The 16,062-nt window shown below is 35.2% G+C and overlaps 2 protein-coding genes across 5 annotated transcripts; both read right to left on the reverse strand.

Annotated features, from left to right (window-relative positions):
• Positions 1 to 1,903: 1,903 nt before the first annotated feature.
• On the reverse strand, positions 1,904 to 8,821 carry LOC111510897 (uncharacterized). Of its 3 annotated transcripts, XM_074182567.1 has the most exons (5): positions 8,177 to 8,614; positions 7,898 to 8,122; positions 7,510 to 7,815; positions 6,695 to 7,038; positions 4,837 to 5,496 (listed from the first exon to the last, which is right to left on the reverse strand). In XM_074182567.1, the coding sequence occupies exons 3-5, from the start codon at positions 7,781 to 7,783 to the stop codon at positions 4,948 to 4,950; spliced, it is 1,167 nt and encodes a 388-aa protein (XP_074038668.1). In that variant the 5' UTR covers positions 7,784 to 7,815; positions 7,898 to 8,122; positions 8,177 to 8,614; the 3' UTR covers positions 4,837 to 4,947. The 3 variants fall into 3 exon arrangements, with proteins under 3 accessions (XP_074038666.1, XP_074038667.1, XP_074038668.1); XM_074182565.1 differs by lacking the exons at positions 4,837 to 5,496; positions 6,695 to 7,038 and adding an exon at positions 1,904 to 3,668 and having other exon boundaries at positions 8,177 to 8,627; XM_074182566.1 differs by lacking the exons at positions 4,837 to 5,496; positions 6,695 to 7,038; positions 7,898 to 8,122; positions 8,177 to 8,614 and adding exons at positions 1,904 to 3,668; positions 8,661 to 8,821 and having other exon boundaries at positions 7,510 to 7,809.
• A 2,207-nt stretch (positions 8,822 to 11,028) lies between these two features.
• Positions 11,029 to 15,955, reverse strand: LOC141485599 (uncharacterized). 2 transcript variants are annotated; one of them, XM_074182555.1, is made up of 5 exons: positions 15,743 to 15,955; positions 15,352 to 15,457; positions 15,052 to 15,296; positions 14,667 to 14,972; positions 11,029 to 12,918 (listed from the first exon to the last, which is right to left on the reverse strand). In XM_074182555.1, the coding sequence occupies exons 3-5, from the start codon at positions 15,215 to 15,217 to the stop codon at positions 11,408 to 11,410; spliced, it is 1,983 nt and encodes a 660-aa protein (XP_074038656.1). In that variant the 5' UTR covers positions 15,218 to 15,296; positions 15,352 to 15,457; positions 15,743 to 15,955; the 3' UTR covers positions 11,029 to 11,407. The 2 variants fall into 2 exon arrangements, with proteins under 2 accessions (XP_074038656.1, XP_074038657.1); XM_074182556.1 differs by lacking the exon at positions 15,352 to 15,457.
• Between the last annotated feature and the right edge of the window lie 107 nt (positions 15,956 to 16,062).

Genomic DNA, 16,062 nt, shown 5'->3' on the forward strand with positions numbered 1-16,062 from the left:
AAACACGTGTCTATGGTTTGCCACTTTCATGAGTGCTATGTCCGATATCAACTTCTGTTTCTATATCAAGACACTCAATAACGTTCATATTTGTATAATTTCCTGGACCCGGATGTCACGCAGGTAGCTATAGCTGCCTCCGTGGTGATTTTGATAGTTTTCTTGTGAACACAAGATCTATCAACTGAAACCACAAATGTGCGGTTGGCTCCTGTTGGTGGCTCCGTGCATTTGTATTTCTATCTTTTGGTAACCAAGTGTTGCCCATCCTTACACTTGGCTGCACCATACTGATGATGGGCCAAAAGCCCGAAACACGTGTCTATGGTTTGCCACTTTCATGAGTGCTATGTCCGATATCAACTTCTGTTTCTATATATATATATATATATATATATATATATATATATATATATATATATATATATATATATATATATATATATATATATATATATATATATATATATATATATATATATATATATATATATATATATATATATATATATATATATATATATATATATATATATATATATATATATATATATATATATATATATATATATATATATACAAATATGAAAGTTATTGAGTGTCTTGATATAGAAACAGAAGTTAATATCGGACATAGCACTCATGAAAGTAGCAAACCATAGACAAGTGTTTCGGGCTTTTGGCCCATCATGATGGGCCAAAGTGACTAACGGTGCCCATCATGATGGGCCAAAAGCCCGAAACACGTGTCTATGGTTTGCTACTTTCATGAGTGCTATGTCCGATATTAACTTCTGTTTCTATATATATATATATATATATATATATATATATATATATATATATATATATATATACGTGTGTGAAAAAATAAAAAGATCTCCTGGGCAGGAGGCGATAATAAAAAAGTATTGTGTTTTATTATAAAAAGTGTGACAAAAAAGGGGTGGCAGCATTGCTTCGAGCAAGACCGCTGCGCCCAAGGATTATAGACATACATCGTTGCGCTGCGCCCCCCCGATGAAGCTTCTGTCAAATTGACGTCAATTTGACAGGAGCCTGGACAAATGCGCCCGAATGGAAAACAACGTACATTTTAGAGAGAGAGAGACGTCAGTTTCTATGGGATACAGATTCACATGGTACACCACAATACGAAATATAACCATGAACTTTTCGACAGTGTGAAGTAATGGGGAACAGTGAATTAAATTCCTCTAAACTCTTTTTCTTCCAAGTGTTCAAATTCGAAAACAGATTACTTTTACATTCGACTTGATTTCAAATTCGAAAAACTTCCCCCAAACGCTAGCGCCACTCGAGTTTATTCGATGAACGTATAGTTGCTGTGGTATAGTAAAAGCTGACTATAACCGTAACTGATTATCATGCAATTGAGTTTTCTAAGTCTTATTGATGATGAAAAAAAAAACGAGTTTCTTTCTCCTGATCAACAATAATAATAACAACAGAATAGTTGAAATTCAGAACTGAGGGAGGTAATATATTTATCCACTTGTAAAGTAGAAATTAAAGTTCTATGTTTGATTATGAGCAATTTCAACACCTTCATTGGGAGTAGTAAATCAAAGTATTTGGAAACAGATATATGAAACAAATTCGAATTCAACTACCAAGCAGAGCACATGAATAAGTAAGTGCGATGTTGCCGAAACGTAGTAATTATATCGAAAAAGTACGGATTTACACACGGGACAACACTTTAGCAGGTATTATTATACCATCCGCGAAGGACAACCATAAAAAATATATACAATGTTTCGCCAACGTTGTTGTAGTGTGTAGAGGTATTCGTAGTTTTGTGAGAGTAGGTGTTCCCAGATCTGTAGAGCTCTCTTCTTTTGAATATAAGGCTTATCATCTTCAAAATAAAAATACAGAGTATATTTAGTAATTTATTATGAATGAATAGGAGTCTGCAACAGTTAATATTTGATTTGCAGGTGTATTTTGCTACTTTTTCTGTAAAAAAATACCCACTGTAGTTTGTTGCCCACAGTTTGTTGCAAAATCACACGAAGGCAGCAACTATCTCAATTTCACATGCCCTAAGAAGATAATGTATAGAAGAACACGCAGTTTTATAAACCACCTAATTAAAATTTTGAATACCTTGCTGGGCAATAACTATTGAAAAATGATTTTGAAGAGGTTAAACTTTCCATATTTCTTCCCCTGTGCGAGTTCTAGAATGCTTCTGTAACTTAAAACCATCAAAAAAATAATATTACAGTAATATTCATTACTACAGCAAAGGTTCCAAACAGTGCATCATAGGTATTAAAAAAAAATTTTGAACAGATTTCACATTCAAGACTTTGCTTGTAAGTGAATTCTGGAATGTCTCTTTAGGTCAAATCTAGCGTGAAAAGATTTCAAACAAACTTCACATTTAAATGGTTTCTCCCCTGTGTGGATTCTAGAATGTCTCTCCAAGGCAGAACTACTCGAAAAAGATTTTGAACAGATTTCACATTTATGAGGTTTTTCTCCTGTGTGAATTTTGAAATGCCTCGCTAGGCCAGAAGTATAGAAAAAAGATTTTGAACAGATTAAACATTCATGTGTTTTTTGTCCTGAGTGAATTATAGAATGTTTCCGCAAGTCAGAACTATGTGAAAAAGATTTTGAACAAATTTCACATTTATGAGGTTTTTCTCCCGTATGACTGTTGGAATGCTTCGCTAGGCCAAAACTACTGGAAAAAGATTTTGAACAGATCATACATTTGTATGGTTTTTCCCCTGTGTGAGTTTTAGAATGCTTTCGTAACTTGTAACTATCATAAAAAGATTTACAACAAATTTCACATTTATAAGACTTTTCTCCTATGTGAATTCTGGAATGCCTTTTTAGTTCATAACTTCCGATAAACGATTTCAAACAAATATCACATTGATATGGTTTCTCTCCTGTATGAATTCTAGAATGCTTCTTCAAGGCAAAACTTTCAAAAAAAGATTTGGAACAGATTTCACATTTATATGGCTTTTCCTCTGTGTGTATTCTATAATGTCTCTCGAAGGCAGAACTATCCAAAAAAAATTCTGAACAGATTTCACATTTACGAGATTTTTCTCCTGTATGAATTTTGGAATGTCTCGCTAAGCCAGAACCATAGAAAAAAGATTTTGAACAGATTATACATGTATAAGTTTTTTTTCCTGTGTGAATTCTAGAATGCTTTCGCAAGTCAGAACTATTTGAAAAAGATTTTGAACAGATATCGCAATTATATGGTTTTTTTCCTGTATGACTTCTGGAATGCACAACTAAAGTAAAACTTTTGGAAAATGACTTTGAACATACTTCACACTTATATGGTTTTTCCCCTGTGTGAATTCTCAAATGAATAAGCAATGCAGAACTATTGGAAAAACATTTTGAACAAATTTCACATTCATGTGGTTTTTCTCCTGTATGAATTCTAGAATGCTTTTTCAAGCTAGAACTACGTGAAAAAGATTTTAAACATATTTCACATTCATACTTATGACTTTCTAAATCAACTGTAGAACTATGTGATGTTTCTCTCTTATGGAATTTCTCATGGTTCTTCAAGTAACTAAAGTGAGTGAAAGATCTGAAGCAGATATTACACTGAATGGGTCTTTCATCTGCATGTACTCTTTCATTAGTCTCAAAATCTGAAAAAAAAAAGTATAATATTAATTATTCACGTATGAGTGCAATAGAAAAAAGTAGAGATTGGGAAAAAATTTCTTGGCTCTCTATTTCTCCATCTTTAAACAAAAAACGTGGGAAACTTCTGAAGCAAGAAATAAAGCAATCAAGTTTAAAAAAAACTCTTTACATATATAATGTCTTCTTTTCACACTTTCTTGGTCGGAGAGATAGATGGACAGCATATTCAATTGCACAGAGCAGGCTTATTTATGTGGAGCATAGCAGATTACCTGCTGACACTGATTATCCGAGCAGTCTCCTCCATCTTAATGCATCCAAAGGTCAATTAAGAGCCATGTTATACAGTCCTAATTCCAAGTGGAAAAGGATGGATTCTCTGGATGGAGGAAATATCAAGAGCAGATAAGTTTTGGTTTCCAAATGGAAGAAAAACACCTTAGGTCCTTGTGACTTTCTTTTGAAGAAAAGTATCATACTTCCGGCAAAACCTACCAACATTGGTCCATTCTAAGGCATTTATACATGTTTTGAAGTATGGTAGAAAACAATATCAAGTTGCGTTCCCACGGGGCAAAAATACGGAATCGTGCCACTCTTTCGTCCTCACTGTCTTGGCTCACGACTGGAGTAGGGATAGGCAGCGAACCAGCTGAGTGTCGTGGACAGTTCACACACAGTCACATTCACGATTCAGTTTTCCTTGCGAAGCCGACCGCGATGAACGAGCTCCTAGTTGAAAGTTGTGCAGTTTTGTGTTCAACCTTCAGTGCTATTTTAGGTGAGAGATTAAAGTTACATGGACAGATAAGAAAACGGAAGAAAAGGCGTTATTTGGTGAGGAAGTGGATACTGAAAAGAAGTTCGGAGGTTCAAAATTTGGTTGACCAAGAGCTAAGGAGTAATCACCATGAAGATTTTAAAAACTTGTTACGAATGTCTGAAGAACAGTTTGATTATCTCCTGGAACGAGTAACTAAACATATTTTAAAATCAGACACCAACATGAGGCAAGCTCTGAGTCCTAAAATAAAACTCCAAGTTACGCTCCGCTACTTAGCTACTGGGGACTCTTTCAAAAGTTTGGAATATTTGTTTCGTGTACCAAAAAATACAATAAGCAAATTTATACCAGAAACATGCAAGGCTATCATCAAAGAACACGAAGAATTCATAAAAGTAAGTTTAATTGATGTTAATAATTACAATAGTTATATTAACCTACATACTCAAGTTAATATTTAGTTAGCAACTCAACATCAACCATGTTCTTATTATTAATTACAAAAGTTCGTATGTGAAATCATTAGAATAGTCACTTGCGCCACCAAGGGATGTGTTGTCATTCGATAGTTGATTGGATGAGGGTGGTCGGCTCCAGGTATTTGGTGGTGGGCACATTGTTTGTGTTACGAGACGAGTTATTTGGTCTTGCAGTCTCATTGCAGTTGGTGGTCCTATGTTCCGCAGCATAGATGCCACATATTTTCCAAAATAGTCATAGCAGTCTTCTTTTGGAATTTGAGCAGCACGAGTTGAAATGTCATCCAATTTTTGTATGGCACTACACATGAAATTAATTTGGGGATCTTGAGCTATTTTCTTCCTCTGTGATGGCGATGGTTCAGATGGGGTTTTCCGTTTACCATATGGTGTCGCTGGAGCCTCCTCCATTTTTTCACTTTGCACTGTAGTATTTATAGCATCTGGAGTGACAGTACTCTTGGAATGGCTTGCTGTATTTGGTGTATTTTCGCTGCAGATGTCGATAGAGTGTTCCTGCCAATCATCACCAACGGAGTGTGGACTAGTTGGATTCGCTGGCATCATCTGAAATAGAAAATTACAACATATTTTGTATTTTATTTATTTTATTTTTTTTCAGGTACCATCTACTGAAGATGAGTGGAAGAACGTTGAATATAACTTCAGAGAGCGCTGGAATTTCCCTGGTTGTGCAGGAAGTCTCGATGGAAAGCATGTGATTATACGAGCCCCTTCACACAGTGGATGGGATTTTTACAACTACAAGAACAGTTTCAGCATTGTACTACTGGCGGTAGCAGACGCCAATTACAATTTTCTATATCTTGACGTGGGTGCTAAAGGAAGAGGTTCTGATGGTGGCATTTTTCAAAATAGCTCATTACACGCAGCTTTGGAGACGAATTGCTTAAATATGCCAAGAGACTTTGTCATTGTAGGAGATGATGCATTTCCTTTAAAAACATATTTGATGAAACCCTATAGTCGGCGTAATATGACCCAAGAGGAGAGAATCTACAACTACCGACTGTCAAGGGCACGAAGAGTGATAGAAAACACTTTCGGTATTCTTGTTAGTAAATTCAGAATTTTTGAAAAACCAATATCATTGAAAATTGAGTCGGTAGATGATGTAGTCCTCGCCTGTTGTTCATTACACAATTGGTTACGGAAAACAAACCCCACGTACGTTTCCAGTGGTTTGATAGACTACGAAGATGAAAACCATCGCATCATCCGTGGCTCCTGGCGTGAAACCCCAACTGCCAGCTTGCAGGTCCTTCCGCGAAATAACAGCAGAAATCCACAACAACAAGCACAACAGATTCGAGACAAGTACCGTGATTACTTCAACAACGAGGGAGCTGTGCCCTGGCAATATAGACTAGTCAATGCTACAACAACTGAATAACCACATACTCTATGCATTATATAAGAAAGGTGTACAGTCTGAAAATACATGTTTATTGAAAAGTAAAGGATTTGTTAACATAACACCTATTCCAAAATATTATTTACATTAAAACTCAAATATATTCTGGAGTATTACTGCAGTTCAAATATGCCACTCCTAATATTTTATAAAATTACTTTTGAAAACTTTTGTCTATACGAATTTTAATCTTACTAAATATGTTCAATTAATTAAAATGTTAATTAAATTGGTATACTTAATAGTATATTTATATATCAACGACGTGCTAAATGAAGTGCACAAAAATTACGTTGACGTAAAATTGAGTAATTATTGAATTTTACTTACCAAATTCGATTTTGTTGACCTTTGTTGAACAAACGGTCGGATGAAGGAATTCATGTTCTCGAACCAAATGACCTTCGGTACGTATACATCGTCAGTTCCACTTCCAGATCTTTCAGTGTCAGCTATTTTCTTCAGCTCTTGACAGTATGAACTTCTAAGATTCTTAAATTTAGTAATAACCTCTTTCGGTCCAAATCCGTTAATCCCCATTGCTTCGCTAATTCTCTTCGCTGCGGCCAATCTTAAATCCCTGTCCTTGTAGTCTTTGCAAGTCGAATCATACAGCACTCTCTCACTAGCATACAATTCAATGAACTTAATTGTTTCGTTGTCCTGTAACTTTACTACTCTAGGCTCAGACATTTTACCCACTTATAAATAAATCGCTCACAATTAAAAAAAACCCTCTACTAATCAACCCACTAAATAAAGACGTTTCGACTCGTCAAAATCTGGTTGGCAACTGTCGTGTTCAAGCTTCAAAATCAAACACGTTTGATATGGAGCGTGAGCGGTCGTGGACTCTCCACGCTTCCGGAGGCTACTGAGGCAAACTCACTACACATCGTTCAGACGGGTCGTCTTCCACGAATGCGTGAGTCACGCCAGCGTGCCACGCCCCGTGGGAACGGGGCATTAGACTACGTTGTCCAACAGGCTTACTCGCAGTTCACTGTCATCCAAGAATCACAAAATTCAGAGACGTGGACTGTCTGAAGACAGTGCGTGCTGTCTCTAATTAGAAAATGTTGAAACAGCACAAGGCCATGCGCACTAAACATTTTAATCTGTGAGAACCAAGAGACTGCACTTACTTTTCTGAGATTTTCCAGAGGAATCCTGTTCAGACCTTGAACCAACCTCTGTTTTGGTTATCTTTTCACCAAAATTTTCATAAAAAACATCGTCTTCATCCTCTGATTTGCCGAGCTCGATTTCACTATTGATTTCACTTTTGACAAAGTCCGTATTAACTGACGGGAACTGTTTACTATAAAAACAACTTTCCTGGTCTGGTGTGAATTTTAAATCGGTGCATTTAACTTTGGAATCTTCGAGTTCCTGAAGTGTGACAGTTTGGTCATCCATTATTTCATTTATGTTCCCATTAGAACCTGCAACTGTTAACAATCATCAGTTTTCATAATTCATCAAGATATGCATCTCAAATATGGAATATTTTGACTGAATCATCTTACTTACATTTCAAATTATGAATGCAGATTGTTCCACTTATAGACTCCTTACAGGCTTCGGTAAATTTTCGTTATGTGGACACCCGGCGATTTTGAAAAAATTTTTGACTGTACTTACGTATTTTGATGCGTAGATTACGAATCCGAAAGAAAAAAGCGGCGCTCTCCCTTATTTAAAAAGTTACGGCCCTTCAAAGTTCAGAAAAGGGCAACTTTTCAGCCTTCTTTTTCACTAAAAAAAACTATTTAAAAACACAAGCATTTATTCACTAGGCCACCTTTACACCTTATTCCTCCTTCTTTAACACTTTTCACTTCAATAATCAACATTTTTCTTATGAAAAACTTTACTTCAGGAATATGGACTGCATCAGTCGTACCAACCATATCATTAACCTTAAAAACGTAAAATACAGTGATATGTACCCAAAAAGCAGCTCCGTACATTTTTTAATATTTTTATAAGAAAAATGTTGATTATTGAAGTGAAAAGTGTTAAAGAAGGAGGAATAAGGTGTAAAGGTGACCTAGTGAATAAATGCTTGTGTTTTTAAATAGTTTATTTAGTGAAAAAGAAGGCTGAAAAGTTGCCCTTTTCTGAACTTTGAAGGGCCATAACTTTTTAAATAAGGGAGAGCGCCGCTTTTTTCTTTCGGATTCGTAATCTACGCATCAAAATACGTAAGTACAGTCAAAAATTTTTTCAAAATCGCCGGGTGTCCAGATAACGAAAATTTACCCTGCATTTATTGACTTATGTAAACACTTACTTCGAATGATCTAATAATTTGGTGACATAAAATTTCCCAGTGTTCGAAAGTAATTTTTTTTACAAATATAACGGGACGCCTGGGACAAACGTAAGACATCTACCTGCTCGAGTTCAAAAATATGCAGTAAGCTAACCTAAACTATAAGCAGTGTGAAACTATGGGCGTTTTCTGGCGTGTAATCGTATTCCAGCGTGGTCGTGTATTCAAAAACGATTCGTAGTTACGTCATTAATAACAAGAATCACCAGAATGGAATGATTCAGTTTGCGTCAGATGTCAAATTCAATAATAAAAACAAACTTTCCCTAACCCAATTATAATCGGATTTGTGCAAGTAATAATTTTTCAGCTTTATTTTGTACATCCTTACAACGTATTTGATGGAAAGTTATCTGCACTTCATAAACTATAACGATCAAAATAAAGCAGAAACTGACATAATGTCGAAGAACAAATACAAATCAAAACACAAGATCTAACTTTCAATATATTACACAAAACAATACACATTCTTAGAAACAATAAACCTAAAGAAAATCCAACACGTAACCCAAATACAGCAAAATTTACCTACAGTACCTGTACTAAGGCGTTCTGGTCTCATAAAAGAACACAAAAGAGGATGAATTGGGAATGTTCCTCAATTTGGGCAGCAAATGCATGTTTGAACAAAATAAAGTTGAGTTTAATTCATGAGTTTTTCAAATTCACTTCGAAAAGTATTCAAATTGATGTTTCAATGATGGGTTTTAATTTTTAAAGGGATTTGTTTCTAATTCACATATTGGCAACAACGCCTACATCAAGTTGAAATAATTTATACGTATAGTTCAAGTAAAAGATATAGTGCCCCCTACCTCCCAGTAGTTCCTCTTTAATAACAGCGGTACTCATCGCTACATTCTGTTGGTCACCGTAACATGACTTCAAATTCAATTTTATGACCCTTCAGCCAATCATAAAACTCGATTAATAAAAATTATCCAATACGAACCGCCAATTCTTCAGTTCACGTGGACTAATTCGTTACGTCATAATTCCTTTGTATTGGTTTTTTTTGCCTTTGACTTCGCCGACACCTTTAAGATTAGTATATCAGTTACTTCGACTATACGTAGATATTCTACTTTAAAAAAGGAAAATTATCTTTATAAATCAACAATTAAGGCCAAATATGATTTTATTGTTAAATACCACCTCCTCAAGCCACATAAACAACAGTTGTTTTGTTATTTATTTATATAGAGGAAGATAGGTTAGCTGCACACAGAATGTCTCGGAACTCGGAACAAAAGTAAACAGTAAAGCAGGGTCATAAAGCAGGGTCCACAGTATACCGCGGTAGGCCGGGCGGGTTGACCCGGGTGGGCTAAGCCGGGCGAGTACGTTCGGGCCGGCACGACGTCCTCACCGAAAACGAAGCCGACCGGGTTATTTCTACCTACATTATTTAGTTTCAACACCAAGACTAGTGACTTCGTTGAAGAGTACTTTTTAGAAGTAGGGGAGCACCACTCCTTGTTCTTTTCGTTTCAGCTTCTTTCTTTTTTTCCCTCCAAAAATGGCTGGTTACATTTTTCCATTTACGCTCAATTTCATTTTTATCCACTCCAAACTCTGTGAGACTGTCGTGTCTTTGGTTTTTTAATTTATGTTGGGAATCTGAATTATCTCACAGAAGACGACTTTCTCTATATAAGTCTATTAACTCCATCACTTAAAATGAACAATAAAAAACCCTACTTAAACAAACTAAAGTCGAAAATAAAATAATTCGTCTAGTTCGGTCGGAGGTTTAATTGTAACTGAAGCCGATCGGCACGTTTCCACTCTATATTTTTGTTCAGCTCGGCTTCCTTTGATCTGTACCTACTTTATGCGGGTTAGGATCGGCACGGCCCGGGCCGGCATTTTCCAATCCGGCAAAGCCGCCTGGGGCGTCTACATCAACGCGGCTTAGGCCGCCCGGCCTACCGCGGCATAGTGTGGACCCTGCTTAAGTAAACAGAACAGCACGCCTCTGAAATATGTCATCTCTGTTTGTCTCATACAGGTAACAGATTCATCGTCCTATATTCGCTATGACCAATGTTGCCAAATGGTGAAATAGAAACGAATCCCTTCAAATGTTGAGTGCATTATTTCCTTTCTCTTTTTTTTTTAGTATTTAAATAATTTTTTAAAGAAAAAGGTTGAAATGATGAGTTTAAAATGCGTTGTTTCAGAGCTCTTTTATGAACACTACTTGATTTTCGTCAGGAGGAACATTCCCCATTGTTTAGTTTGAGTAGAGCCTTGAAGATGACAGCAGAGCCAGTTATCGAAAGGGCTTGCATATAATAAATAGAAATTATAAAGTTTCAAATACTTTTTGTGACATATTTTAATGTTTATATATATAATTATATATAAAATTGTTAACTACTAATTTACATTTCACTTCAAATATATTATAAAATCTTGGGAATACATAAAAAATCAAATGAACTTCATCTTATAGAAAGAAGTAAAATATATAAAAGGTTTCTAAACTACAAGTTTATGATTCACAACAAATATAGATAGTGTGTATTTATAAAATAAACGCCAAGTCTCATCACGTTTTTCCACCAGATAAGGAAGTGTCTGTTACATGACAAAATGATACGCATTGATCGGTTTTGTAGTTTTTGGAACCTGTTAATTTTGTTTTATGGAGTTGTTCCCCTGGAGGCAATAACTATTGAAAAAAAACTTTGAACAGCTTAAACTTTCAATGTTTCTTCCTCTGTGTGGATTTTAGAATGCCTTCGTAACACAGAACTATCAAAAAAAGATTTTGAACAGATTTCACATTTAAAAGACTTTTCTCCCGTGTGAATTCTGGAATGTCTCTTTAGGTCAAAACTAGCGTAAAAAGATTTCAAACAAATTTCACATTCATATGGTTTCTTTCCTGTGTGAATTCTAGAATGTCTTTCCAAGGCAGAACTATCCGAAAAAGATTTCAAGCAAATTTCACATTTGTATGGTTTCTCCCCTGTGTGAATTCTATAATGCCTCTGCAAATTAAAACTATCAACAAAAGATTTTGAACAGATTTCACATTTATGAAGTTTTTCTCCAGTGTGAATTTTGAAATGCTTTGCTAGGCCAGAAGTATAGAAAAAAGATTTTGAACATATTTTACATTTATATGGTTTTTGTCCTTGGTGAATTATAGAATGGTTTCGCAAATCATAACTAGTAGAAAAAGATTTTGAACAGATTTCACATTTATATGGTTTTTCCCCTGTGTGGATTCTCAGATGCCTCTGCAAGTTGGAACCATCAAAAAAAGATTTTGAACAAATTTCGCATTTATGAGGTTTTTCTCCTGTATGAATGATTGAATGTCTTGCTAAACCAGAACTATCAGAAAAAGATTTTGAGCAGATTGTACATTTATATGTTTCTTCTCCTGTGTGAATTTTAGAATGCTTTCGTAATTTGGAACTATCATAAAAAGATTTACAACAAATTTCACATTTATAAGACTTTTCTCCTGTGTGAATTTTAGAATGCCTTTTCAGGTCAAAACTTTCATAAAAAGATTTTAAACAAATATCACATTTATATGGTTTTTCTCCTGTGTGAATTCTAGAATGCTTCTTCAAGGCAAAACTTTCTAAAAAAGATTTGGAACAGATTTCACATTTAAAGGGTTCTTCCCCTGTGTGAATTCTATAATGTCTCTCAAAGGCAGAACTACCCAAAAAAGATTTTAAACAGATTTCACATTTATGAGATTTTTCTGTGTGAATTTTGGAATGCCTCGCTAAGCCAGAACTGTAAAAAAAAGATTTTGAACATATTACACATGTATATGTTCTTTTTCCTGTATGAATTCTAGAATGTATTTTCAAGCTAGAACTACGTGAAAAAGATTTTGAACACAATTCACATTTATGTGGTTTTTCCCCTGTATGAATTCTAAAATGCCTCTGCAAGTTGGAACCATGAAAAAAAGATTTTGAACACAATTCACATTTATATGGCTTTTCTCCTGTATGAATTCTAGAATGCTTTTTCAAGGCAGAATTGCGTAAAAAAGATTTCGAACACAATTCACATTTATACTTATTTCTTCTTAAATCAACTGTGGAACTATGTGATGTTTCTCTCTTATGGAATTTCTCGTGGTTCTTCAAGTAACTGAAATGAGTGAAAGATTTGAAGCAGAAATTACACTGAATGGGTCTTTCATCTGCATATACTCTTTCATTAGTTTCAAAATCTGAAAAAGAAAAGTATAATCTTAATTGTTCACATATGAATACAATCGAAAAAAGTAGATTTTGGAATAAACTTCTTGGCTCTCTATTTCTCCACCTTTAAACAAAAAATGTGGGAAACTTCCGAAGGAAGAAAGAAAGCCATCAAGTTCAAAATAAAATCTTTACATAAATAATTCCTTCTTTTCACACTTTCCTGGTCGGAGAACAGACTTATGCAGAGCATAGCAGACTACTGGCCGACACTGAATATTCGAGAATTCTGGGAATAACCTACGACTTAATGCTTCCAACGGTCAACTATGTTATCCAGTCCTAATTCCATGTAGAGACGAATGCGTTCTCTGGATGGAGGAAATATCAAGAGTAGATAGGTGTTGGCTCCCAGATGAAAGAAAAACACCCCCAGGTTCTCGCACAGGTGTATAAAGGCGCAAAACCATGACAAAGATTTCCACCTGCCTAGAAACCTAAGCAATTGTATTTCAAGCTGAAATCTACGACACTGACGTAGAGCCAAGAGGCTTTCAACGAACAATATCTAAGTTGATAGTGAACCGCCAAAAAAAGACTATCCTCAATAAGAAGTCTCAACAGATTTTGGTTTCTAACCACACTAAGTAATGCAGCTGCTGATTTCCTTGTGAAGGAAAGTATCATAACCTACCAGCATTGGTCGATTCTAAGGCATTTATACATACTTTGAAGTATTTTAGAAAACAAGTGTTGTCCAACAGGGTTACTGTTGTCTGAGAATCACCATATGCAGAGACTTTGGACTGTCGGCAGACAGTGCGTGCTTTCTCTGTTTAGAAAATGTTGAAACAGCAGAGCATATACTTCGAGCCTGTTTTAATGTGAAACGAATCAGGTGTTCAGAGTTTAACAGTGTTTGAACCCAACCCAAGCTGTTGATGATATGCTCAACACTTTGCTGCCAAGGGGTCACTATCTGTCATATTGAGATTCCGAAAAACCAAAAATTTTGAAACGTAACCAAAATTTCCCCTCATTATCTAACCTACACGATGATTAAAGCAAGTCCAACTCAAACTAGTGCTCAGTTTGTACTGTTAGGTTGAATCTTTTGGCGCCATCGACCCGAAGAGAGCCCTGCGCACTTGCTGCAGGACCCTTGAGGGTCACCGTCCCCATTTTTAATGAAAACTTAACCGAAGAGTACTCTAATACCAGGTGAATCAAAAACTAGATTTTTTTTTCTGATTGATTCGGCCGTTACTCGATGAAGATCCATAGTAATTTCAAAAACTACACCTGATGATTTGATCTCCACAAACTTTATTTGAGAAATATATCACAACATGTTTTGCTAGCATAGCAGCTTTTTCAAGTGATTGAATCACTTGAAACCAATATATACCTTAGAGTATGTTCCATTAAGGTATATATTGGTCAAACTGGGAGGACATTTAGGAACCGAATCCAGGAACATCATACGATCTACGTAAATAAGAAAACAAATTCAACATATTCAAATCATCTTCTAGAAGAAAATCATATTTTTAACGAAGGGTTTCGAAATTTTGCACAAAGAAAATAAAGGTTTGAAACTGAATTATTTGGAAGCAATGGAAATTATTAAACTCAAAAATTCGAACATTCTAATGAATGGCCAACTAGATTTGAATAGATCACCATTATTGAACTTGCCCTGCGCACTTGCTGCAGGACCCTTGAGGTCATGGGCACTGAACATTTCAATCTGTGAGAGCCAAGAGACCGTACTTACTCTTCGGAGATTCTTTAGAGGAATCCTGCTCGGACCTAGAACCAACCTCTGTTTTGGCCATCTTTTCACAGAAATTTTCATAAAAAACATCATCTTCATCCTCTGATTTGCCTTGATCTATTTCACTCTTAATTCCACTTTGGACAAAGTTTGTATTAACTGACAAGAACTGTTTACTATCAAGACAACTTTCCTGATCTGATGTGAATTTCAAATCAGTGCACTTGACTTCGGAGTCTTTGAATTCCTGAGCTGTGAGAGTGTGGTGATCCATTATTTCATTTATGTCCCCATCAGAACCTGTAACTATTCTTAAATAATCATCCGTTCTCATAATTCGTCTAGAGATGCATCTTGTATATTTTGACTGAATTATTTTACTTACATTTCAAATTATGAATGCAGAATGTTCCACTTATAAACTCCTTACAGGCTTCACATTTGATCACTGAGTCTTTCCTCATCTCTTCTTTCACTATTTCTATTTTGAAATCTATATTTTCTTGAATGGAATTATCATTACTCTCAATCAACTCACTATTAATATCCATTATTGAAAGTTATTGAGAAAAAATTAGGGTCAGTGAGTTTCTCTATATAACTCAACAAATGTTCTTAGCTGGACTATTTCTAAAAATAATGATAAACATTTTTTCACATTTTCAACAAACCATCTTATACTAACATTGTCATACATAAATCTTCGACATATCCATAGCAGCATAAAGAAGCAGCATTCAATAATATGCTCCATAATAGACCACTGAATAATCCACTTTCAAAAAGCAATCCTCAAAGAATAATAATTGTAATGAAAATTGCTATTGATAATGATGACTATGTAGGTATAACTGATTGAATTTTTTTCATTGCAAAAAATATATTTAATTCATATAGTAACTTATTGGGCTGAAGTTTGCTCTTCCAACTACAATTTTTAATATTTTTCAGATGGTAGAACGTGAAAATACCCATGAATGTTAATGAGAAATATTGATTTCCTTTAAAAGGCTAAATCTTTTATAAACATGGTAAGTGTTATAAAACTGCATTTATTGAGTCCTGTAAATACTTACTTCAAGTCGTATAATAATTTAGTGACATGAAAATTTCCTAAGGTGTTCGAAAGTGAAGTTTTTTCCATATGATGGCTAATTTAATAGGACGCCTGGTCCTACCTATACTGTGGTCCTGCTTGATTGCCTATAGAGCTGAAGCACACTATAGTTTTAGGATTCCACTGTGGATAAAGTAAACACTAAGTTAACTAACCTAGACCTGTCAACTGTCTTAACACCCCATCTTCTTATTTTCATGATTTATTCTAAATGCGCCGCACGAAAGCAATAGCCAAGAGAACCTAGAAAGAGAGAGAGAGAGAGAGAATTTCCTTGTC

Source organism: Leptinotarsa decemlineata, unplaced genomic scaffold, assembly GCF_025532065.1.
Source record: "Leptinotarsa decemlineata unplaced genomic scaffold, Ldec_3_MD MMD2_tig00026328_RagTag_RagTag, whole genome shotgun sequence".
Lineage (NCBI taxonomy): Eukaryota > Metazoa > Arthropoda > Insecta > Coleoptera > Chrysomelidae > Leptinotarsa > Leptinotarsa decemlineata.